The sequence below is a fragment of the Artemia sp. Qi Xiang Cuo genome, chromosome 5 (genome assembly GCF_049724085.1).
Source record: "Artemia sp. Qi Xiang Cuo chromosome 5, ASM4972408v1, whole genome shotgun sequence".
Taxonomy (NCBI): domain Eukaryota; kingdom Metazoa; phylum Arthropoda; class Branchiopoda; order Anostraca; family Artemiidae; genus Artemia; species Artemia sp. Qi Xiang Cuo.
In genome coordinates this window covers 61,417,155-61,444,287 of record NC_142798.1, presented here as the reverse complement: position 1 = coordinate 61,444,287, position 27,133 = coordinate 61,417,155, and the positions used below count along the sequence as shown (strand labels likewise).

Genomic DNA, 27,133 nt, shown 5'->3' with positions numbered 1-27,133 from the left:
GGGTCTAAATGTGAAACTTACACTAAACACTTTACCAGCAAAATTCTTATTACCCTTTGAAAATTTATATATTGAATTTTTAGACTTGCTTCCAATTTAACTTTGTCCAAAAAAATGTGACAAATAGAGGTACACAAGCATTTTACAGTTGAAAACATCCCAACAGAGTTAGGTTTAGGAAAACATTTGAATAACTATAAGTATTCAGCAAAAACATGCATTATGGAGAAAGATGATAAATTAGAAGAATCTTTCTTCTCCATGGGCACAGTTTCTTTCCATTCTTGGCCTTCTTGAAATCTTTGCCTTTCACGAGATGTTAGTGTCTCCTGAGGTAAAATTCTGTAAACTTCCTCAAGCAGGACCTAGCTATTATGTTTATCCTCTTTTCATACTAAGGATCAGGGTAATCAAACAGTTCGTGATAACGAACTGTAAGTAAGGCCAAGTCCTTGTAAGTAAGGATGTAAGTAACGGCTCAATGGTAACCGAAACTCTAAAAAACGAAATTTTGATACCAATAGATACATCAAAAGAATCAAATTTTAATGCTGATTTCAAATATATAAGTTTCATCAAGTTTAGTTTTACCCATCAAAAGTTACGCGCCTGAGAAGATTTGGCTGATTTTCGAAAAAAGGAAGAAAGACCCCCTAAAAGTTATAGAACCTTAATGCAAATAACACCATCATATTTAGCGTATTAGAGAACCCTACTGTAGAGGTTTCAAGCACCTATCTACAAAAATATGGAATTTTGCATTTTTCGCCAGAAGAAAGATCACGGATGTGTGTTTATTTGTTTGTTTGTTTTTTTCCCCCAGGGGTGAAAAAACCCCAGAGCAACATCAAAACTTAAAACGAACAGAAAATGTTACGAATATGATTGTGTTCACCCCCTAGTCAATACCTCGCTCTTTAAGCCAAAGATTTTTTAGTACTTTCATAAGAGCTATTTATTCTAATTAACGAACTTTGTGATTAAAGGGTCATTTTTAAAGAATTGGAACAAAATTCAAACTTTAGCTTAAAGAGCAAGGTATTGACAAGGGGGAGAACCCCCTAATATACGTATTAAAAATCTATGAATATAGAAGTTCGTTACGTAAGTTAATTCGTAAGTTACGTATATTTATTACTAATAAAAACGTTCGTAAATAAAATTAAGCAAGTTTCGAAAAAGCCATTTAACCAAATGAAATTAAAATTAATATGCAAATTTTGTTTTAATTATTCATGCATGGTGAGCCAAAATCAAAACCTTTATTAATTAAAAAACTTTCAAAAATTAAATAAAAAAAAACATTTTTTTTTAACTGAAAGTAAGGAACGATGTTAAAACTAAAAAAGACAGAAATTACTCTGTATATGAAAGGGGCTTTCCCCTCCTCAACGCCTCGCTCTTTACGCTAAAGTAACGCTTTACGCTCTTACCCTTTCATATACGGAATAATTTCTGTTCGTTTTAAGTTTTAACGTCGTTCCTTACTTTCAGTTAAAAAAAAACTTGTTTTTTTTTTATTTAATAAAAACTAAGATGTCAAAGTTTGTTACTAAGTTCGGTTGGCTATTAGGTTGAAACTTCCAGGGCATGATGAGGGGGATGTTCAACTGATATAAAGGCAATGCTTACATACACTACACTGTAAGAAAAATTGTTTGAGATTCAACAAAAATTGTTTGTTATGTTTATCAACAAAGATCACACAAGGGTTATTGGTATCAGTTGGAAAAACATTAGATACAGAGGGTAACACATATGTTGAGCATTGGTATTTTTAAGAATAGAGTAGCAGCCTCAAAAATTTTCTAGCTAGGGAAAATCACAAAAGAAATGTATTACGAAACAAATTTGACAATAAAATTCTTATTAAAATATAATGCTTATAGACAATTTTTTGCTTTCGCATTTTGTAGACATGTAAATTAAACTTTATTCAACTGAATCAACCCAAATTTCTTGCTCTCTTTTTTACTCAAAAAGACAATTAGCTTTTCTGTTTTTTTTCTGTCGAAATTAGTTTTTTCTGTCGTAATTCCAACCTTTGATTCGAGTTACTATTTGATATGCTACTTTAAATGTCACCTTAGTCGAATTCAATATGATACTCTAGAAAATTTGATCTACCATACAAATCCAAACAAAACTGATTAATGAAGTCTGTTTACGTTTGGAATTAAATTTTTTTAGCTGAAAAATACACAAATCTTAGTAATTTCAAAAAATTGACGGACTTGATGTTGTGACTCTCATTAAAATTCTATGACTTCGAAGGGGTCTTTCCCCCTTTTTTGAAAATCAGGCAAATTTTCCCAGGCTCGTAGCTTTTGATGGGTCCAACTAAACTTTACCAAGATTATAAATTTGGAATCAGCATAATACGCGAATTCCTTTGAGACATCTATTGCTATAAAAATTCCGTTTTTAGAGTTTCGGTCACTATTGAGTAGGGTCGCTCCTTACTTACAGATAATTACTACTAGCTGTTTGAATAACCATCAAAATAAAAACAGAGATCATTAAAATATTGATCGTTTTTTCTGCGTTACCATAAGTACTGTAGTCATAAACTTTACAGTTTCATGAAATGTAATTAAACAAATAGGAAAGAATTATCAACTAAAGTAAGGACCAAGTTTAAAACTTCAAGTAAATATAAATTACTTTGTATATAAGCAGGACTGCCCCCTTCTCAACACCTTGCTTATTAAAAAAAAGTATTTTTAGTGCTTTGAAAAATCTTATCTTTCCAATTGCAAATTTTCTTCAAAATTTGGAAAAAAGGCCAAACTTCCCATTAAGAGTTAGGAGCTAAGAAGGAGACAGTTCTCTTCATGTAAATAATACTCTTTTCAGATTGGTTTCATATCTGTTCTTGCTTTCAGTCGAAATGCTCTTTTTTTTATTTAACTTCTGATTGTTTTCCAAATCATACCTAGGCCTCCCCAAGATATAATTTAAGGTAACTGTCTCTTAAATCTGTGGTTACTTGCTTTTAAAATGTGTAAATCAATAATTGTACTTTCATTAATACCACCCTACGTTTAAATCTTTGATTCCAATTTTGGATAAAACTTGAATATGGACTACTTAAAAAATTGGCGATGAATAGTAATTTTGGTAAGAAGTTCTTGTTGATATTGCTACAAAATAATTTCAGTTGGAAGAGCAGAAGTATTATTATTTGTGTGGATGGAAATTCTGTCAGAATTTTCATCTTCAACATAACTTAAGCCATCACAACTTCTAAAATAAGATTTTCTTATCTGTAAATTCATTACATAGATTTGTTTCAATACATTGAAGTACTTCATAGAACTAGAACAAGAAAATAACACGATTTAAAATTGCTGAAAAAAAGTTCCTTGCAGTATTTGCCACTCCGAAGAAATTTCCTGGCAGGGCTGATAATTACCTGCCCTGCTATCCACCTCTCTGCTGGTAGAAATGGGAATGTAACATTTTTGCTGTATAGCGAAACAATTTAATTAATTCCTACTCCTCCTACCTCTTTAAAAATTTATCTGAAACCTCGTGAAGAGTAAGCAGTTTGTCTATTAAAATTTACTTTTTAGGAATCTACCCTAACCCCACCTAAACAATGACTGACCCCCCTCATTACAGCTGATCCGTAATTCCAGATCGCCAAACGAAGCCTTACGAGTATTTCATTACAAATACAGCGAATCAACTTGGTTGAATCCAGTACTGCCACCGTGTGGCATTGCTTCTTTTACAACTGGAAAGCCTAAAATATAGTTATTCACACTTTTAAATTAACTGGCTTTTCAGGAATTGAATTTTCTCTGATATTATGTACCTAATAAGGATCTTTTGAATAAGATCGCTTGCTTTTTTTTTTGGGGGGGGGCGGTCCCTTTTTTCAAAAATTAGGCCATTTTTCTCAGATTTTGGTTTTAGGTGGGTAACCCTAAAATAAAAGAATTCTAAATATTTAGAATTAGCATAAAAAGCCAATACTGCCGGGGTAGCAATTGTCACGAGAATTAAATTTTTAGTTTTGGTGAATATTGGTCCAAGTCACTCTTTACTTCCAGTTTTTTTTCACAAACTATTTGATAAGATTCCCTTGTGACGAAAATGTTTTTGAACTTGTTCATTTTTTTATTTGAATAGATCAATAAAAAGAAAGAGGGTCAATTTGACAACTGGATAGTAAGTTTAAATTTTGTTTTTCGTTCGATATTCTACTTTTTTTTCTTTAATGTATGAATATATAACGGATTTAAGTTTGAGGGGAAGAATTGTCCTGTTATGAAAGAGGTATATCTTACATGGCCGTTATAAAATCAAAACGTGGTATCTGTGCTGGCAGGATGATTTTTGAACATCTCTACTCCTTGTGTAGAGAGCTTAAAGGCGTAGGAAATTGTATAAAGGCAAGTCTCTCGTATAATATACGAAAGCAATCTATCTGTAATTTTGGTTTGAGTTTGATTTTCTTTTAAAATTAAATGCATAATAATTAAATATATTATTGATAAAACAAATTGATCCTTTTACCAGGAATCCTTGCGGTTTAAAATTTGCTGTATTTTGTTTCATTTTGCAGGCAATATAGTTGCTCTTTTTATTTGAGCGTTCTTTTCTATAAGTATTTAAAAATAAACTTATTCCCACGAAAAAAAAAATTCACGAAATATATTCCATGTCACCCAACCACCACTTATTTTTTGGCGTTTGCCCCTCCCCCCCCCAGAAAATTTTCTGCCAGCGCCCTTGTATTACAAAAAATAGTTTTTTGAACTAACTAGGCCAAGTTATTCTTTATTTGCCATTCTCTTCTTTCAAAATCTTGGACTGCAACCTAATTTGACGGAGCATTGCCATTTGCATAATATGTTGAAACACTCACTTATCATGCCAGCCTAGACAAGTTGAAACCCTGACCGTTTATCACCTGAAGACTGGTATTTATGCCCGCCTATTGCAACTAGATATGCAGCAGCTCAGGAGTTTCTAATATAAAACTGATGGTAACAACTTTTAGTAGAAACAAATAAACTTATGAAATTTGAATTAATTATGAAAAAAAAAAATAAAAGTCAAGTTGTTCCTTTCAAAATCCTCTACAAGTCTATGTTAATTTTATTAAAATTGTATGTACCGTTCTCTTAGACAAGTTGAAATGGAATTTGCACGAAAAAGCTTAATTTAGAAAGCCCGGAAAAAAAAATTGCAAACTCAGATTATGTTGCTAGATCAGGGGAACAGATAGAAACCAAAATTGATGCCTTTATGCGTCTTTTGTCGCCAGACAAGTCAAAAATATTTAACATGGAAGAGATAGCCGGGAATTTTTCCATCCGTTCCCCCTTAAAAGTAAACATACGTACCTACATCAGAGCTCCTTTATCGTACCTACATCAGAATTCTTACATCGTACTTACATTAGCTACAATTTTAAACCAAATTACACGTTAAGCAAATATATTTTCAAACATTACATTACTTATCAGAAACTTGATTACATTGAACAAGTTGAATAGAATATAGCCATAAACTAAGTATTGCAAGTTGCTTTGAAAAAGGTACAGGAAAAAAAACAAAAAAAAACACCGCAATTAGCTAAACAAAAATGAAATAGTTATGCACAGCTCCTGAATAGAAATATTCACACAGACGAAAGTTGGAGAGAAAACTCAGCAGAATTAATAATAAAATGAATAGAAGTTTGAAAAATTACTTATAAAGCTCATTTTAAGACAACAATACTCGTGGCGAGAATGATCAGTGGTAGCTTTCTAGTGTTTGTCAAAGTACATCGGAGTCACAAGCCACACGATCAGCATTGACAAGCTGATTATGGGATGCAACATCAGCCCTGGAACAATAATTGTCAATTAGTAAAAATATTTCCACAAATTTTGTCATTGCCTATTATATCATAAATAAATGCAATATAAAAAACACTGCTTCCCTTAAATATGAGCCCAATAAGGATGTATGTATTTTAAATATTAATATACAAAGAAAAATGTATAATTTAATAATTTTTAGGCAAATATGTGAAAACCTGTGTCTTCCCTCTTAATCAATGAGGCAACTCGTTAATATTTGTATGCAACTTATTTCGAAGTGGTAGATCCAAGACGGAGAGGGGGGGGGGGGAGTGGTTGGGTCCACTTTCCTTCTCTAAACGAATTCTTAGGCTAGAATTTCAACCACTATTTTTGCTAAAAGATTAGAAAATACTTCATTGCAAACTGACCCCCGGGTCAATTAAGACACGCAAACGGTGGTCTACTCACAATTTAAGAAAAAGATAATATAAGACCTACGATAACTCACAACCTCTATCGATGATAGAGTGCGTGAGGATGCAGGTCTACTGCAAGGAAAACTAACTTCAATAAAGGCTGTCTAGTACAGGAATACAGATTTACCGAGAACTACCTCCCAAAACCCACAGACTCGTACTTTTCATTTTTCAATTGCAGGACGTTATATACCATTATTAAAGCAATATTTAAGCCTTCTTCCTGAATAGTTAAATTAGCCTTCTAAGGGGACACTTTCCAAAATGTTTTCTCAGATCTTACTTCATAACAAGATGAGAAAAAGATGTGTAAGCATCTTGTCATGCTTACCTAGTATGGTCTCAGAAATTACTTATTTCATCATATTCTTCTGAAGGCAATGAAATATTATGCTATTTTCCCAGCTTGACGATAGATTTATCCAAGCACGTACACAAGGAATTATGGAGGAGAATGATTCCTCAAAAAACAAAAGTAAACTTGCATGCAAATTATAGGGAACTCTGCAGATTTCAAAATCTCCAAACGTACGTGTGTAGGTTATTCCTGATTATAAGACCAAAGGGATTATTGCATCGATAGCACTCTATCTAAAAGTTTTTCCGAAGGGTCAATTTCCCGAAGGGTCATTTTTTTACAGCTGAAAATGTAATTAATTAAATTTTACAATCCAAATTGGTCTTAAAACGTTTTTATTACCTAGAATGTTCCCAGGTCAATCAGTTTAATTGAGATTGCAGTCAATAACAAATTAGGACTGACAATTTACAGTAAAGGAGACATTTTGCTGAGAAGGCAAGAAACTCAAAATTTGATTTTATAATTAATGTTTATAGGCTAAGTGTGCGATCTTCACACATTTAGCAGATGCCAGATAGTTATATATACTCCTTTTCTCCTGATTCAAAATACTTCAGTAATATGTTGTTTTTTTGTTTGTGTATGTCACACGTGTGAAAACAATCTGGATCTTATTTTTTGCAGAATGACTCTTACATTAAAACCAGCACTGTATCTTCGTTTGAATTTTCCTTAGAGGCACATATACACGAGAATGTATGGGGGGGGGGAAATTTTTTGTCAATTCTTAAAACAAAAATTCAAAAAAGGTATTTTTCAAAATCTAGGGTAGAGGGCAATATTGTTTTCTTTTTGATTTTTTTTTTTTCGTTGAAAATACCAAAAAGCTTATTTTTCAAAATCCAGGGGAATACTTCCCCCCCTCCGCAATTGGCACTCCTGATTCCATGCATTATTTTTTTTAGTGAGCAGTTGAGCTTATTCTAATGAGAAAATAAGGTGATTTGTAAAAAAAAATTCGACTTAACTTAACAGCAACGACAAAGATTTTATTTAAATCAGTAAAAAAAAAAGAAAGAAAACAACCGCAACAAAGTCAGAACCAACTAGAACTTAAAGTTTTATGGATAGTTTCGTTGATATAGCCAAGCAGTTCCCAGTTATAAATACGGCAAATTTATAAGTTGAGCTAGAAAAAAAAAGAGCGTATGCTCTTTCAACTTGTGCTAATCTCTTGCAACGTGAACCCGCTATTAGACGCAGGGAATGTGGCTGTCAGGCCCAAAACCCTTCCGTTCCTCTCGCAACAATTTTGAATTATCTGGTTAGTATTATTAGTAAAGATAGTGGATACAGTGAAGATGTATAAGTGGACTAGCGAAAGCCTATGGTGTTTTCCACAATTGAAAAGAGTTTTCGAAAGGGAGAGTAATATTTGTTAAATTGTTTCCAGAGGAATTGTATAAGAATAGTTTAGGCAGTCGTTTGACTTTCTAGGGCTACAACGGAAGAAATGTTGAGGTGGATAGGACACATTTTACAGATGAAGCCGAAGATTGTGTTTTTTTTTTTTTTGCTATCCATCTAGAGCCAAACTAAGAACAGTTTGCCCTCTAATGGACTGAAAAGAGGCCATAAAGAATGATTGAAAGGAACTTAATGGGAGGGGGCAAAGAGTGAAGCTTTAAATACGTTGCGATAGAAGAGGAGCGTGCGCAGCTTGTGATAGCCTCAGGCGGCTTGATGCTACAGTTAGTTGTTAATAGTAGTAGTGGGATTCACATTTTTTGAAGTGACGAGGCTAAGCATGACTCATACGTACAGTAAAAAAAAAGTAAAACAAAAAAGAAAACTATGGAAAATCAAATAGCTTAAAAGTGGAAAGAATGTATCACCTTTCAGTATCAAAATATTCTCTTAAAAGGTTGGGAAATTTTTCAGTCCACTTCTACCAGTCTACAAGTTACTCCCATTATGAAAGAAGAGGGTGGAGGGTAGGTACCTCAACAATCTAGGAATAAGGGAGTTCCAGTAAGGGAGTTGGAAATTGACTCTGCCTTCGTATAGGTGCAGATATACCGTTAACCCTAATATTATAAAAAGACTAATATTATTTACCTTAGTTTTGCTTTGGGCGGGGCGTCTGAGTCTCTAGCTGGCCCTGGAAAAGTTTGATATATTAATTTGGCTTAATAAGTATTTATGAAATAACAAAATATCCTTATATATATATATATATATATATATATATATATATATATATATATATATATATATATATATATATATATATATATATATATATATATATATATATATATATATATATATATATATATATATATATATATATATATATATATATATATATATATATATATATATAAAGAGAGCGAAAGAAAAATAAAAAAAATACGAAAAATAAAGAGCAGAATTTCAATATTTACAGTACTTGTATTGCGTCACAAAAACGGGAGACAACTTTTTATTTTGTTAAGCTTGTAGTGATGAATACAGATATGCGACCCCTTTCTGGATGAAGTAAAAAAAAATAATAGTAATATTCTTTTTTGCAAAAAGATCGTAATTGCATCGTAGTATGAACAATTTGTATGAGCCCTTCGTTTCTTCTCAGAACAAAATAATTTTTTTCTTCTCTGCTGAAAACTTATTTGCCTTCTTTAGGGTATCAATTTTCGATCAAAATTATAATAATAAAAAATGTCAATTCTTTTCAAGGATCTTATCAGCGTGAATTTGAATTAAAGGCAGAAAAACAACGAAAAAACAAGAAGAAAAAACAAAGAAAAACAAACTTAAAAAAGCAATTCTCGTTTGCTTTGTTTCTTTTTTTATTTTAGAAGCGAAAAAGAGAAGAAAACATAAAAACGGGAAAATCCCGGAAACAAAAAGGAGTGGTGCAACAAGATTTCTATATCACAATACAACATATAGAGGAAGCAAATAAAATAAACCAAGAAGATCGCGTTCTTTTTTTTTCAGGCAACAGACATAAAACTAAATTAAACATGCAAAATGAAATACAGAGATTTCATTCCAAATAAAACAGTGATTGGACGACAGTTAGGCCAAACTCCATCTATATAGTACCTTAGACGTGAGCCTTTCAGACCCAAAGCTCTGAGCCATTTCCCGGCTTTCTGAGGAGCCACTTTGTTCAAATATATTTTGAGTCCCTCCTTCAAGAATTGTATCTGTAGAAGAAGTCATACCGTACTTTGTCTCATCTATTGTTTCTGTGCTCGTTACTAAAGCTACTGAATTTGAACTTGTCATGCTCCCTGACATCAAAGAATCAGAGTCGTACCCAGTAGCACGAGTTCCTGCAGAGCTACTTCGACTCATTTCTTGCGTATCGATTGCAAGGAATTCTCCGTGTTCAGTCCAATGTTTGGCAGTATTTATTTTGGAACTCTGGGCAGTGTTCCCTTCATACTCTTCAGAGAAGGTCGATGGCAGTTCACCCGCAACCGATATTCTATAAGAATGTATTTCTTTGTGGTAACGACTTTTTTCGTCACCCAGATTTTCGGAATAAAAAGATTCTGATTTTTCATTGCTATCAATACGCTCTCTATGCTGCATTTCCTCTTGGTTGGATTCGGAACCTTCAGTTGCGTCAAATTGCTGAATATTAGTTTGAGCTTGTCGAATGATTTCCTCGATTTCAAACATTCTTTGTTCATAGTCCTCAGAATCTGTATCATCTCCATCATTGGGATTGGCTGCTGCCTGTGAAATTGTTTCACAGCTTTCAGACTCAGAAACCATGCTTTCATGGCCTTCTTCAATTTCAGAAAGTAACATTTCTTCAAACTTAGCTTTGTCTTCTATTCTAACAAAATCTTGGACTTGCTTTTCAAGCTTTTCGAACTCTGTCAAAGAATTAACAGAAATATTGTCTCCCAGGCCCTTAGCATTGACTATCTTCAAATTAATTGAGTCACCTGAACCACTGCCACTTTCTCCACTTTGCCTTCTCATATTTTCAAGAAGCATTTCTCTTTCCAATCGCTCAAATTCTTGCAAAGAGAATATGGATACATCATCAAATTCACCACCTTTTGTAAAAAACTTACGTCCGCCAAGAATGTCGAAGTCTGGTGTACTACTTAAAGACTCTTTTAGCTTATCAAGGTCTTTTCTTTCTCCACTCGTTGTGCTTTCTCCGTCTTCTGCACATTCAGCAATATCTTCCAGATCGTGGTGCAGTAACAATACATCATCAAACTGCCTTGCAATCCACTGTTTCTCTTTTTCAATGTCCTCTTCTGGAATATCTAAATCAGTAATATCTTTCTCTTCTTTTTCGAAAGACATAGTATAGGAATAAGTAGTTCCCAACACAGTTTCAGGATCGATCCGTTTAGCGACAATTGCTCTAGGAGGCATTATATTTGAGCTAGATTCCTCAAATTTCGTGTCCTCAATATCTAATGACACGTTTTCATTAATTTGAATAATGTTGCGTTTGGAGACACTACCTTCATCTAGGCATTGGAAGTCATCCTCAGTTGGAAAGCTATATCTTCTTTCTATTGTCGAAGAGGATTTTTGTTTCATATCCGGGATAGAAGGATGGCTATATTGTTTATGGGAATGGATTCTTGGTTGACCAGCAGATTCCATTTCTTTTATTGACACCTCAGAAAACACTATTTTTATTTCAGAATTATCCTCTTGCATAGAGGCAACACTTTCTTGTTTAGGCGTTTCTTCTTTCACTTTTGTAAGTGGCAAAGAAACGGCAAAAGCCCCAGGTTCTGGTGTGCCAGGTCTGATAATTATATCAGGAGCCTGCAAATTCGAAGAGAAAACAACGTCTTGCAATTCATCTTCTAGGTCCTCCGTTCCGGTAATAGATAGTACAGGAATGTCATCCATAACCTGCATCGAAATTCCAGGAATATTATCTGGCGAGTCTTTCAAATTATAAGAGTCCTCAGAAAAGGAACGATCAATGACAAATTGTCTTTGTTCTGGACTGAAAGTCATTTCAGCAGATCTTTTCATGTTGTTTACAGTTGTGAGGTTTTCGGCATTTCCAAATATTGCTGATTCACTGAAATCCTCATCAACAGGAGTATCATTTAGTTCATTTTTAATTACATGAAAATCTTCGGAAATGGTAATATCAAACCGATGAGCAGGTGTGTCATTAGAAGATGCAAGGACTGTATCCGTTGTTTCGCTGAAATAATCAAAACTGGCAGAGCTTGCCTGCTCAGAATCAATGGACTTCCCCGAGTCTTTTGATGATAGTGAACTGACAGCTGAAAAATATTCTTGTGATGTGTGAGATCTACACGAATGTGCCGTGTCATATTCTGTTGGAATAAAAGATGTTGTGCTACAGGCTGCATCATGATCCGAGTTTTTATGATCTAGAGACACGGGAGAGCGGCATGGTGAAACCATATATTCTTGTTCATAGTCCTTAGACCCTTCACGGCTCTGAGGTTTACTCGAAGAAGATACATACGCAGCTTGCCCAGATTTAGGCTTTTTCACTGTATATATTGTCTCAGTTACAACTTCAGTATACGTTACGACATTAGGACTCTGATCAACAACTACTGAATCTTTTTTAGGGCTCAGTTCTTCAGTCGTTCGAATGACGTTATCTTTTGGGTCATCTTCCACGTATAAATTTGAATCATCTATTCTATCAAACCTTACACAATATTCCGAAGGAGATTCTTCTGGTAAAGGTTGTCCTTGCTGCTGCAAAGACACTTTCATTTGTTCACGTGCAGATTCCAAATTATCCTTTATGTCTGATAATACTTTTTTAATACTGGTCTCACAGAGGACAACCTTTGTCCTTTCTTCGTTTTGTTCAAGAGGAGAGTCTCGAAAGCTTCGAGATACGTTAACACGTTTTTGAGCCTCCTCAGAAATGACATTTACCAGAGATTGAGCGATGCTACGGATATCATCTTGATTTTTAGGTTCAGTGATCTTGATGGCTTGTTTCGATTCATCGCTAGGAAATTTTCCGAGCACTTCAAAGCAAGGATTTAAAGCAACTATGAAATTCAAACTTGGGCTGGGTTCAGTTTTATTACTCTTGATATGTTGATCAGGGAACTCTTGAGCAACAGATGTTGGAGAATGCTCGATTTCTGTTCTTTCTGGATAACTGCTTGAAGGAAGTGCATCAGGTAATCCTTTTTTTTCCAATTTTACTTCTTCAGACACTTCTTTCAAACCTATTTGAAACATATCGGAATATATCTGTTTTTCAAGTATTTCTTCTTTGCTTGAATGCTCTTCTATTTTCAATCCTTGGAGATTTCCTGGAACGCTTGACACGATCGTGACAAGTTCAGAACTTACTTCACAATCTTCACCACGAGTAATTTCCTCAAGTAGTGTATTCTCACCAGCTGCAAGATTATCTGAAAGAGGGCTGGTAATAACTTCAATAACAGTAGCCGTTGGCGTAAAAATCTTCTCTTCCCCGTCCAATGGTAAACTTTCAGGAATAAATTGTTCGTTTTCCCTATCCACTTCAAACGGACTCCTGCATCTTTGTATTTCTGAAGTTTCGGTATCTATTTTCTCAATCCCTATGAAGCCAATGTTGTCATAAGAGGCTGAGTTATTGATGTCAATATCTTGCTCAATATCAACATCATATTTTTCATTACAAACCTCTATGCTAGATTTTAAAAGTTCGTCAGTATTTATCTGCGGCAAGTTTTTGGCATTCAATTGATCACCAGAGGGAATATTTTTGTCTGATTCTGAGGCAGGTTCCAGAGTTGATGAATGATTTTGTGTTTCAACTGAGAAATTCTCTTCTTTTAAGTTTTGGTCACCCCCTTCCGCTGTGGTAGGAAATCTGGGATCTTCTACTAAGTCCGAAGTTGTAAAGACCTTTTCTTCAACTGTTTCGATAACTTCATTACGTGTATCAGACTTAGATTTCTGCGAAATTTTAATTTCGTAGTCATTTGATTTGTCCTCAAAATCTGTTTCAACTACTTCCGTGATATGACTAGAAAATGTGACTGTTTTCTCAGTTGTTTCCATTTTCTTGGGAGTCATATTCTCCCATTCGCTTTTGAACGAAATTGTTTCCGATGTTTTAAAAATAGACTCCGATCTCTTGTGCTTTCTTTCGTTTTTTGTTCGCCCTTGCTGTTGCCCAGAAACTTCGGCTGAGTCCATATTATGCCTCGGTTGTGTTTGATCAGTATCTAAAATAGTTAGTGGGTTAGTAGACACGGTAAACAAATTAATAGATTAATGATTTCAAAATAGTACAAACAGAATATAAAGAATGGGACAAATGAAAGAGATAGTTTAATTTTATATATGTTTTGAAAAAAAAAACAATGCTATTTCACTTACTGCTAAAACAACTGATACGAACTAAAATGCATTATGTTATGGTTTCTTTATCATAATACCTGCATCTTTAGGCAAGAACTGACACCACTCAAGTTTTAAAGTAGAAAAATAAATGTAAAACCTGATCAAAAAGATTAAACAAGGATTCTATTTTACTAAACAAATAACGATAATAATATAAATAACTAAAAACCGGATTGCATTCTAATAGTCTTCTTTTACTCGAATTCAAAGCATTACAAACAGCATCCAACTGGGACTAAGGAGGCAGAAATCATCCATTGAAATTTCTTTCTTCCATATCTGACAGCAAGAGACAGCGACATAGGCAGCAGTTTCTTAGAGATGTGGAGCAGGGTCGTCAATCAAAGGGACAGGGAGGGGGCATTTGCCCCCTTAAATCTTTTTGCCCACTTGTATTTTTAAAATTATCTCCTTTCGGTACATCCGTTGAAAAACACCTTTTTTAGGATTTTCATAGAAAAAAAATCACACACCACTACATATTGAAAAATACATCTTGTCCGTCCCCCCCCCCCAAATTTTTTCTGACTCGATGTTACTGGGTTAAGGAGCTTCTGAAATTATCTTGACTGATGAGAAATGGCAAAGATCAGTAATACTATTTATTAGACAGATCCAAAATAAATAGTCAGATTTCTTCCAGCAGGAATAGCAGGTGACAATAGGCCCATAAGTTAAATTATTATAACATCAGATGTTTACAACGACTGTACATTCCTTTCCTTTCTATTTTAGGGCTTTTGACTACAACTTTTTCCTAATGCGTCATCTACTGCAAATATCAATAAGGGTAAAAAAAAAAATTCAATATTATTTTCAATATAATAATGCTGATGAGCATTCCAAAAAAGAATATTGTTTTATTGAGGGATCGAATAATCTTTTGAATAAATAGCTGGCATTTCTTCTCATAATATCATTTATTAGCTCTAGCTTAGTTTCCACGGCAGAACGAGAATCTGGGTACTTATGTATTATACCGACCACACAGTTATTCTTGATCTGTTTAAAACCGGTCTCTGTTTGTCCGCTCGGAGATAATTAGCTTAGTCTCAGTGAGATAAACTACTATACAGGTATATTTTAACTAAATATTTAATATATAGAGTTGGTTAGGTGTTTAATACAATGCATCCTGGGCGGCCTGCTTTCCATAATTCTCTGTTATAGTTTCTATAATTTTGCCACTAGAGTATTATATTTTCATCAGATTTTGGTATATTTCATTATGATTACCTAACTTCACTTCCTGAGTGTGGTCGGTATAATACGTAAGTACCATAATCTGTACAAGAATAAGGATTGTCGTTTACCCATTAATTTCTTTTGGTAGACAGTCATGGCTCATATCTGCCCCTTGAAACAATTATTAAGGATTCTCCATCGTGCCGATAGTAAGTGCTGTAAAGCATTAATAACATATTGGGCAGATCCATCTCTGTTACTAAGTATTGTGCCTAAAACAATGACTAGCGGCTCTTATATTAGGACCGCCTCCAGATTCTCCTACTTACAGAGTTTGCAAGCCTAAAAGGCTTAATTTAGTCATCACTGAATTTCCTCCAGCCCTTTTCCCAGCCTTATACTTAAACTAATTAAACTATTGAGAATTTTAAGTCTATATTGTAAGTTTGATGCTAATATTCAGATATCCCATATGTGTTAAATGCACCATATCAAAGTACACAGATGGTAAACTGAAGGTTCATGGTTTCATTTTTACTGTAGAAACAACGTCACAAATTAGTCACAATTAAAATAATTTCTTCACAAATTAGTTAAAAAATCAAGAGCAATGACGCTGAACCCCTTCTTGGAACCCCTTTTTCAATCAATTGTATGTTTCTCATTCAGGTTTTCCTCTCAACTTAAAACTATAATTTATATAGTTTACTATAAAGCATACAGTCAATATATTCGCTTAGCAGTTTCTCTTGTCTCTCTGTACACAAAAAGTTTCATTTCAACAAAACTTCTTGTTCTCGTAGGATGGCAAGGCAGCACGGTCTTCGTCGTTACTCATCAGAGCCGTTCAGGGGGGGGGGGCGGGGACAGGGCTGGGGGGTTACCCACTTTGACCCAATTTTTCACTTTGATTTGGCTTTTTTTGTGTAGATTTGAGTCGGGAGGGGGCACTGTAATTAATTATCCCGGGCGTCACCAGTCCTAGGAATGGTTCTGATACTCTTGCTCATATTCTGGGTATGACAAGCAGCAAAGAAACTACCTAAGACTTTTTTTTTCAGATTCCTCACTTGTTTTATTTGAAAATGAAATCTAACTGCCCCATCTGGCATTAAAATGAAACTACTACTGTACAAAACTAAACAAATGCAATATTTCCCCCATGATATACATAGCTCATTTATTACTCACTCTTAATAAAAACTACCCAAGAACAGTAATTATTTTGGTATTTAATTCATTCTTACAACTTACTGACTATTTGTAAAAATTTTCAACTTGAAGTCGTTCACTGGTCCCCGAAGACTTGGTTTCTATATGAGCCAAGGTAAGTGATAGGTTCGGAGTTACCTCAAATACTAATAGTAAGTATTTGCTATGAGTAATTTGTATCCAAAGTAACTAACTAGGGCACATAAGGTATGAGAAAAAATATTCTCTGTATTTGTATTTCTGTCATAAGTAGATCAATATAAATGCTGTTAGTTTCTTTGCTGAATATTCACACTCCATCTGTTCTGCAAATTAAATAGAAAAGCATTGAAAGACGGGCTTGGTGGTAAAGTGTAAAGAGAAAACACTATTCACAATCACTTAGTGGCACAAATTCTCGAAAATTTAGAAGGAGGGCGCAATTGTATTTTTCAAAAATTGAGGAAGGTTTCTATTTTATCGTTTATTTTTCAATTTGCTAATGAAAATATTAAGAAAAAGTAGTTTTTAATGAAAATACCAAAGAGTGTTTCTAAAATCTAAGGGCAAAGTCAACCCCCCTGCAATCATTGTGGGGAACAATTACTAGGCATAAGAAGCAATGAACAACAAACAAACAAGGGGAAAATCCAAGCTAGTGAAAACACGAAATGAATGCAGATGCTTGTTTAAGACCTCGGTTCAGCCGTCCTCAGTGACGGTTAATCGTTTTAGTTTTCTTTTCGTTTTGAGTATTTTATTATATTTTATATTATTTTTATTATATTACATTTTATTATATTTGTGTATATTTATTATGTTATATATTATATCTTGTTCTTTGCACCGAAGACGACTGTGTGGAGGTCTCGACTAAAATATTCGCATGAATTTTTAGTTACCACCCCATCAAATTTTCCTCTAATTTATTTTTGTCATTGCTTATGTTTTATTTATGTTGTGCTTTGCCAGCGTGGTCTTAGAATTAAAAAAATTACTAGATAGCGGAGTTAAACTTATAGTTTAAATAAAAACATTTTAAAATAAATTCCAGAAAAAGTTCTAGTTTCTGGAAATAAATAGCCTTGATTACTCAGCAATAAAAAGTATTAACGATCCGAACAGATTCTATGGACAGATTAATAATAAAAAGAACATGGAAATACGATATTCTTTTCTGAAAAGAATGCTTCTTGTTTGGAAACTGTAATTAATATAAGGATGCTATAATAAGAAGTTTTCTCAGCAACAAGGGATATTGAGTAACATAAACACCAGACATAGAGAGCTTGTTATTTTGGGAATTTGAAGAGGCAACTACATTGCCTATTTGTTTATTTTATTATCGGAAGTGGGCCGAAAAAAAAATACAAGGAAAAACATAGAAAAATATGACAGTACATAAATTTAAAATGAATATGTCCGGATGCTCCCTGTTTGAGCCTTTTGTTTTTATAACAAAATTGGAACAAAATGAAAAGTAATTCTTCAGCTAAATTCCTTCTATGAATGAAACACTACAAAAATCGAAAGAACATCACCATTCTCCAATCAAAATTCTCTTGAAATATATTTTTTCATGCCATGACAATTCCCCAACTACCCCTTAATGGGACCAAACATAGCCCTAGACTATATAGAACTTCTGAAAAGTGCTATATTAAATTCCAACTTGGGGTCATGAAGATTCGATACATATAAATTGTCTGTGTATTATGAGGAAGAATTCTGTTGTTATAGCTTTTTCTCATGAGGTTGTGAATGTAGCCTAGGGCAGTATCTGCACCTGTGGAGGGGAAGGGCTGCAATCGTCACGGTAGGGAGTATTATATTTGGAAAGTTTTTAATGGGGAATTAAATGATACTACTTTTTTTTACTATAATGTTCCCTTAATAGAAGGAATTTTGCAGCAGAATTACCAAGCAATTTTAAGAATTACCAAGAATCACCAAACAATTGTAATTTGTCAAAATTACTATGTAACACTAGGTAAAGAAAAATCACTCTCTTTGACTATGAGTTGTTCGAAGTGATACTTCACAGAATTGCCTTTAACAACTTTACAGTAGTCGCGAATTCGAACTTGAAAATATATACAAAAGAACAGTCCTAACGGGACCCTGAATTAGGCAGAAAAATCGTTTCCTACAAAAATCGGTTATCTACAAAGTAAGTTTCCAAAGAACACAGAGCCATTGACACATCGATGATTTTGATTAAAGTGTAAATCCCCATTCTAACGTAATTTTTAGATAAGTTAGACAATGTTACAAGTTAATACAAAGCGAAGTGTTAATACCTGGCAAAAATAGTCACGTTCTGGGAGAGGGCAGGGAACACTTCACTTAAGACGTACACCGGAAGTGAAAATATGCACAAAAAATATATACAGCGTTATAAATAAAACTGTAAAAAATGCTTTCTTAATAAATTTATTTAAAGAAAAAAGCAATTTTTTCCAACTGAAAGTGGGCAGCAACATAGGCGTGATCTATCTTCTAAAAAAAAATAGGCAAAATTCCACATTTTTTTGCATAGGAGCTTAAAACCTCTTCACTAGGGTTCTATGCATGGTGAACCTACTTTTGTGATTTGCATAAAGATCGCTCGACTTTCAAGGGGTGTTTATCCCCTTTTCGGAAATCAGACTAATTTTCTCAGTCTTCTAGCTTTTGATGGGTAACATTAAACTCAAGGAATTTCATATATTTAGAATCAGTATAGATATATTTTTTGTGTATTAGTTGTTACAAAAACTCCCTTTTTTTTAGTATTGGCCCGAGTCACTCCTTGCTTAGAGTTCGTTACCGCGAACCGTTTGAAAACGTTTTAAAAGGAAACAGCTAAAAAGTGAGAATATGTTAGATCTAAATTTAAAGAAGAATTCTTTTAGTTTTTATTTTATGAGTTTGAAGATGACTCTTGTTCTATATTAGCAGCCTATTGAGGACTGTGCTTTTTTTGGGATACTTTTTAAACCTTAGACCGATGCTTTACAAAAAAAAACCGTTTTGGTGGAACATATTTTCAATAGGTTTAAGATACGAGGAAAATAGATCTCATAACCAAGAAAACACCATATTTTAGCTTCTCTAGTTCCAAAATATTCTGCAATACATCACAACCGGTATAGTATACTTTTAATTAACGAAAAAAGAAAACAACAAAGCAATCAAAAATGAAAACTACAGGGTCAAATATAAACAGCAAAAACTAGTCCACAAATTTGAAGCATCTAAGAAGTTATAAAATGCAAGTAGTCTTTACGTAAGTTTTCGTTTCCTTAATAGCAGAGGGCAAGCCATTGCAGAATTCCATCACTTTCCCTTAAAATATTATTAGTGACTTTGCATTCGCTCAAAGACTTGGAAAGACTGTGAACGAGTTATTTTGTTTTTTAACCCAGAAAAATTGTCATAATACCGATTATTTGGCTTGCACGTTTTGTTGGACAAATTTTCAAAAAAAGAAAAAGCAGGAAGGTCTTTAACACTTCTTGGTCTACTAGGAGGTTTTTCTTCACCATAAACTTGAAAGGTTACAGCACCCTTTTGATGTTTGTTCGTATCTACTGGGAATGAACTACATGACTCTGAGTGCTTAAGAGGGTAAATAAGTGAAAATAAATGTTCTTGGGCATATGGGGTAGAATCTAAAAGCTTTTCATTACTGAAATGAAACCAACAATCGCCACTATACTTCCGAGGAAGCAATTTACCATCAGCATCTTTAAGCTGCACGAGGCTACCATCCTGACTGCGGCAGATACATTTTTCTTTCAAGCTCTTTCTCAAGGGAATGCATACACAGAACTCTTTTTTAATATCGCGTACCGTAATATTCCTCTCATCAATGTCACTTGTCTCTAGATCTTCTGTGTCTGTCAATGGTTGTAATCCACTGGAGGGTACTTGCAAAGTGGTATTTACTTCCACATCGTTTGAAATGTCGGAGCCATTGTCACTCATTGTGTCAACTTTAAGCAAAAGTTCTTTATCGTGAACATTAATGTTTGCACCATCAAACATTTCAACTTCTGGGGTCTGAAATCGCGGCTGTTCATCTTCAGAGTCGGACGCTGCATAGCTTTCAAGATCTGTCAGAACTTCATTTTCTTCACTCTGCACAGACAAATACGGAGATGGGGTTTTATCCCGAATTGCATCAGTCCTGATTAGAACTTTTCCTAATTCGTCTTCCTCGATTGAAATTCGTTGAAGTTCAACGGATCTCCGAAGAGGACCATTTAATGGGGAAGGCGTTCTATTTCGTTCTGGTGTACCAGCATCTAGTTCAATATCTTCAGTATCAGTGAGGTTGCCAAGATTTCGCTCAACAACATACAAGCGCCCCCCTTTTTGACTACTTTCATCGTCACTTCCACCAAATTCTTCTGTATCAGTTGTAGCTTCATTTGAAATAGTCGGTACTTTGAGATTGCAAGAACTTGAAGCGCCGGCTGGATGTATAATTATTCCAGGAGTAAATGAAACAGGACCTTGTTCATGAATTTCCGAAGTATTTCCACTGATATCATACTTGCTTAATATTGCTTGTTCAAGTTCTACTTCCATGCCAGCACCGTCATAATCTGAAACTCCGTCTATACTATCCATATCAGTCAATGGATCATCAGCCGCTAAATCTGTATCAAGAAGTGGCACTGAAATTCCAGCTGCCGCGATGTCAGCAAGTTCACGAACAATAATACCGGAGGTAATTTTATTGATTTGAACTTTGCCTGAAGGGTCATCAACGACTTCGATTATTTGCGGCTTCAATTGTTTATAAAAATTGGGTAATTCTGCTAAAGTAGCATTAGTTTTGACGTTTTCCTCTTCTACATCTATCTGTTCACAGTCAGTGAGCGATTCTTCGTCATTAGCAGGTGCCGATAATAAGGAAGAAGCTTTTTTTGTCCTCTTTTTCCTTGCGGTTTTCGATATCTGAAGATTATTAGTTTCCTCCTCGCTACCCTCCGAGTCAGTAATTTCTTCTACATCGGTCCAACTATCAATCCGATTTTCGGTATAACCGTTAGTTTCCAATGCCGGTGCTATCCCGTCGACTTGAATCAAAGGAACGGCTTCTGTGGCAATATCCTGAAAACATAACCAGATACAAAAACTGTTTGTTAGAAAAAACAAAATAAACCAGCAAAAAATTATTCAGTAGCTTCTAGGATAGTACTTATGCACGTACAATAGTTTGGTGTCCAAATTTTTTTCCTATTTACGTTTTTTTTTATATTTTGATTAGAAATGGTAAAAAGAGACGTCTGGGGTGACAGATTCAAGCCAATAGATTTTTGTAAGCACCCAAATACAAAAATGAACATTCATCAATGTAGGCTTTATGTAATTTCTTTTTGGATTAAGCAAGCATGACTTTTTGCACAGGTTCCATTTCATGCTACTAAAGAAACGTGGCAATTAAGTTCCTTTGACCCCGATTCCAACACGGTTGGCAATATCCTTTTTCTTTGTCCCAAAGTTAAAATTTATTTATACCCCTAAGCCAAGTTTTTAATATTAGCTAGGGAATAAGTAATAAAACTAATATTAAAATTATTTAAGGCTTTTCAGTAAATTAATTTGAACAGATCAAAACACATATTCAAAGACCAAAAGAATATTAACGAAAGTAGTATAGAAGGCTGCGCTTGCATTGACTGACATTACTTTACTAATCACTAACTAGCTGCAGAAAGTATATCTTTAAGAATAGTAATCTCATGAACCTAGATATATGACTTTAAGCCATTGGCTATTTTTCTTGGTTTCAAAAATAAATATGTAACCTTGAAATTTGACATCAGTTTCGCAGCTTATTGGCACAAAAAAAGAAATAAATGAACACAAAATTTAAGCTCTGAATAAGTGACACGACATGGTTGAACATAGCTAAGTATGGTGCAATAGCATACGAACTCTAGAAAGAAGATGAGAATATGCTAGACGTTGACAAGGTATCTGAGAATAATTTTAGGGGGTAGCATTTACTTACAAAGCACCAAATGTCATTCTTAAGCAAAAAACCTCAGTATGTGGGCCACGAGATATTTGGGGTACAAAAACAAAATCCATGCAAAAGTTTGGGAGGGAGAAAATCAGGATATCCCAAATTTTACATTAGGAATTTTACATTAGGAAAGAAATCGAGAAGCTGGAGACTGACGTAAAGTACTATACACCCTATTAAATTTCGGAACTTCTAAATTCTAAGAGTTATGGCCAAATTTTTTTTGGTGAAATGTGATTGTTCTGTGAATTGATCGAATCTAGGGAACGGCTGAGTCAAGACTAGCTAATAGCTGTCCATACATAATTAAACAGATATCTTAGCGCAGAGTAAATAAAACAAGCTGCTGAATGATATGCAAATGGAGATTGGGTGTCAAATATATATCGAGAGTGTCACGTGCCAAGTTTCGGCCTAATGAGTTTGGTAGTGGCAGTTGGCAAATTAGGTCTTTTGGGATGATAACCCCCTCAGAGCCCTTAGTGCAAGGGTTGTAATTATGCCCTGGGGGCATATAAGGTTTATATAGAAAGTTGTTGTAGAAATTTCAAAAAGGGCTCATTTGACTGGAAATTAAAATTGCCCTTTTTAATAGTCGAAAGAGAGTGGAGAGTAATTAGCCCCCCCTCTCACGCCCACCATTTCTCCAAAAACATTCAATCAAAGTTTAGATATAGCCATTTTGTTTAACGTAGTTGAAAGTTCGGGAAATTATGTATTTAAGGATGACAAACCCCATAGAGCCCCCAGGGCAAAGGTTGTAAGTTATGCACTGGGGGCATATAAGGTTTTTATAGATAGAGTTGTCGTAAAAACTTCAAAAGAGGCTCATTCAATTAGAAATTGAGAGGGCTAGTGCCCTTTTTCATAGTGGAAAGTGATTGGAGGGTAAATAACCCCCCTCTCACACCCACCATTCCTCCGAACACATCCAATCAAAATTTTCAGACAGCCATTTTGTTCAACATAGTAGAAAGTTCTGGAAATGAAGTCTTTGAGTATGAAACCCCCTCCCCCCAGCCCTCAGGGCAAGGGTTGTAAGCTACGCCGTGGGGGCATATAAGGTTTTTATTGAAAGCGTTGTCATAGAAACTTCAAAAGGGCTCATTTGATTGGAAACTGAAAGGGCTAGTGCCTTTTTTAATAGTTGAATGTGATTGGAGAGCAACTAACGTCCCTCTCATTCCCACCATTTCCCCAAACACATCCAATCAAAATTTTGAGATAGCCATTTTGTTTAACGTAGTTGCAAGTTCTGTAAATTAGGTCTTAGAGGATGACAACCACCTCAACTAGACCCCGGTGCCGTGCCAGCGGATCGACCGAACGCCACCGAAGTGTCGCAACGCCACCGGCAAGCCGCAGGCGCGCCACCGCCGGCAAAGGCGGCGGCGTTTGGTCGACTTTAAATTAATTTTGCGGCAATTCTTTATTGCGTCAACCGCAAAGTCGGAGCTTTTCCTTCTTGTGTGGTTTAGTATTTCGATTTTCCTGATTTGAAATCAAGTAGGGATTGCACTATCCCCAAATTTTCGAGCATTTCCCTGAAAATCTATGCGTCACCCCGAAAAAAAAATTTGGTTCCCCGAATCCCCGAAAATCACGCAATCACGGAGCCACCCCTAGCGATTTGTCACCAGTGACTTTCCCTGCCAAATATTACTTTGCATATCATAATTCTTCAGTACTCTCTGGTTCGTTAATTTTCGTCTTGTTACTTTGCATAAAAACCAGACAGATGCAATATGCAGTTGCATTGCGAATATTGCAATATATAAAGTTCTTCATATGTTGACAAAAAAAGTATCGTCTTTATGAAATGAGTTTAAATCATTTCAAATCCAGTTTCCCAATTGCAAGTCCTAACATCATTCGTAGTCAAGAATTTTATTTTCAATTTCAATAGAATTATAGAACGCAACATTCACTACAGCTTGATTTTGAAATTGATTGCAGAAAGATCGTTTCTACAGATGAATTGTAAGTTTGCAGAATTTTTTTTTTCTTTTGCTGTTTTTAGATAAGATTTTCTTAATGTTTAATACTCAATTGTTGAGCGCTAATAGATTAAAGAAAATATAATCTTCTGTCTTAAAATATTTTACCCCCCCCCCCACCACTAAAAAAAACCTTCTATTGAGACAAAATTTAATTATAGACTAAGCTATGTACAAGGTTGGGTAATTAAATATTGAAACGGAAGTACCCAAAAAATTTGATTCATTAAAAAATTTTAAATTATTAGCTATAGGGGGGGGGGATAGGGGGCAGTCATTTTTAAATGATAATACCTCATTTTTTATACTGAAAGCAGGGATGCCAAAAGATATTTATTTTTTTCATTTAAAGTGGAAATGGAAAAAATACTTTCAAATTCCCTGGGAAACCATTGAAATATTTTGATAGACCCAAGGCCCCCCATTGGGACTTGTTCATGGTCTTGTGTATTTTGCGATTTCTCATAGGCTACTGGCCTAATTTGTCTTTTGTGTGTGCTCCCTTTTAATTTGATTCTTTGGATCTTATTGAATGCCACGGCGAATCTATGACTCAGTTTTCCAATAGTTTGAGGTATATCTGAATAATTTCGCATTTTTTGTTGTTGTCTTCGTATCCCTTTACTCATACACTCAATTTTTTTCAAGGAACACTAAGCTATTTAACGTTATTTCGAGTGTTTGTTTGAACCATATAGTGACCTACTTAATTATTAAATAAATTATTTTTTTTAATGTAAAGCTGAGACGGAATCCTAGCAAGGTGGTATCCAGAGGAGGGGGGGGGGGTGGGAGCTATCATATTTAAATAATAATACCTCTATTTTTTTTTTTTGAAAGCAGGGATGCCAATAAGTTAATTATTTTTTTTTATTTAAAGCAGAGACGGTATCCTATCAAGAAGATGGTATCCGCAGGGGGGGTGGGGCACAGGGAGTTATTATATTCAAATGATAGTACCTTGATATTTTTTATTGAAAGCAGGGCCAAAAAGCAAAAAATGCCAAAACATGCCAAAAAGCTATTTTTTTAATTTAAAGTAGAGACGGTATCCTATCAAAAGTAGAGTTGCTCGTCTGGATTTGCTTGCGCCCCCGTACAAACAGGTTTTTCTGGTAGGTAATTCTAATCTAGAGGTCAATACATCTTTCAAAGAGGAACGAGTACGCAATACCGGTCCTAGTGTAATTGATTTTTTGGACAATTGCCTTTAGTCAAGACTAGTTTTTTTAGGAATGTGTCGTTGCTAAAGCTAACTCTCATTAGAAAAAAGGGGTATAAAGCTTTTTGTTTTTGATAAGAATTGCACAATGAATGTATCGTTTGACGTGGGCATTTTTTATGAGCCAATCAGAGGTGGTTCAATATACGATAACTTGATTTGTGGTTGGGATTTGAATAAAAGAAATGGTTATGTTATTTGCTTGCGTGTATAGGAATTCCCATGTTATTTGCTTGCAGGTATAGTTATTCCGTTGTTATTTGCTTGCGTGTATAGGAATTCCAAAGTTATTTGCTTGCATGTATAGGAATTCACTTGTTATTTGCTTGCATGTATAGGAATTCCCTTGTTATTTGCTTGCGTGTATAGGAATTCCCATGTTATTTGCTTGCGTGTATAGAAATTCCCATGTTATTTGCTTGCAGGTATAGATATTCCCTTGTTATTTGCTGGCATGTATAGGAATTCCCATGTTATTTGCTTGCGTGTATAGGAATTCCCATGTTATTTGCTTGCATGTATAGGAATTCTCATGTTAATTGCTTGCGTGTATAGGAAGTCCCATGTTCTTTGCTGGCATGGATAGGAATTCCCTTGTTATTTGCTTGCGTGTAAAGGAATTCACATGTTATTTGCTTGCATGTATAGGAATTCCGATGTTATTTTCTTGCTTGTATTGGAATTCCGATGTTATTTGCTTGCGTGTATAGGAATTCCCTTTTTATTTGCTTGCATGTATAGGAATTCACAAGTTATTTGCTTGCTTGTATAGAAGGTCCCTTGTTATGTGCTTGCATGTATAGGAATTCCTATGTTATTTGGTTGCAGGTATAGGAATTCCCTTGTTATATGATTGCATGTATAGGAATTCCCATGTTATTTGCTTGTGTGTATAGGAATTCCCTAGTTATTTGCTTGCATGCATAGGAAATCCCATGTTATTTGCTTGCATGTATAGGAATTCCCACGTTATTTTGATTGCGTGTATAGGAATTCCCATGTTATTTGGTTGCATGTATAGGAATTCCCATGTTATTTGCTTGCTCGTATAGTAATACCCAAGTTATTTGCTTGCATATATAGGAATTCTCTTGTTCTTTGCTGGCTTGTAAAGGAATTCCCATGTTATTTGCGTGCTTGTATAGTAATTCGTATGTTATTTGCTTGCGTGTATAGGAATTCCCATGTTATTTGCTTGCGTGTATAGGAATTCCCTTGTTATTTGCTTGCATGTATAGGAATTCCCATGTTATGTGCTGGCTTGTATAGGAATTCCCATGTTATGTGAGTGCTAGTTGAGGTTGTACGATGGCTTGTGGGTGCATTTTTTTGTATCCCCATGCTATTTACGTTCGTGAATATTACTTACTATTTGCTTCGCGTTAACGTGTTGAAATTCATTGTTTAGATTATGTCATGTCTAGTAACTCCAAGCTGATTTGCTTGAGTGTATTGTACTTGCCATGTTATTTTGCTTGCGTGTATAGGAATTCCCATGTTATTTGCTTGCATGTACAGGAATTCCCATGTT

The 27,133-nt window shown here is 34.7% G+C and overlaps 1 protein-coding gene across 9 annotated transcripts in view; it reads right to left on the bottom strand.

Annotated features, from left to right (window-relative positions):
- Positions 1-5,434: 5,434 nt before the first annotated feature.
- Positions 5,435-27,133, bottom strand: part of LOC148952344 (uncharacterized) — a 363,983-nt gene continuing 342,284 nt past the window's right edge. For all 9 annotated transcript variants that reach the window (XM_089089795.1, XM_089089796.1, XM_089089797.1 and 6 more), the window contains 3 exons: positions 9,693-13,807; positions 8,700-8,742; positions 5,435-5,845 (listed from right to left, as the gene is read on the bottom strand). In XM_089089795.1, coding sequence (XP_088945921.1) covers positions 8,701-8,742; positions 9,693-13,807 — 4,157 coding nt within the window. In that variant the 3' untranslated portion in view covers positions 5,435-5,845; position 8,700. The remainder of the gene's footprint in view (positions 5,846-8,699; positions 8,743-9,692; positions 13,808-27,133) is intronic.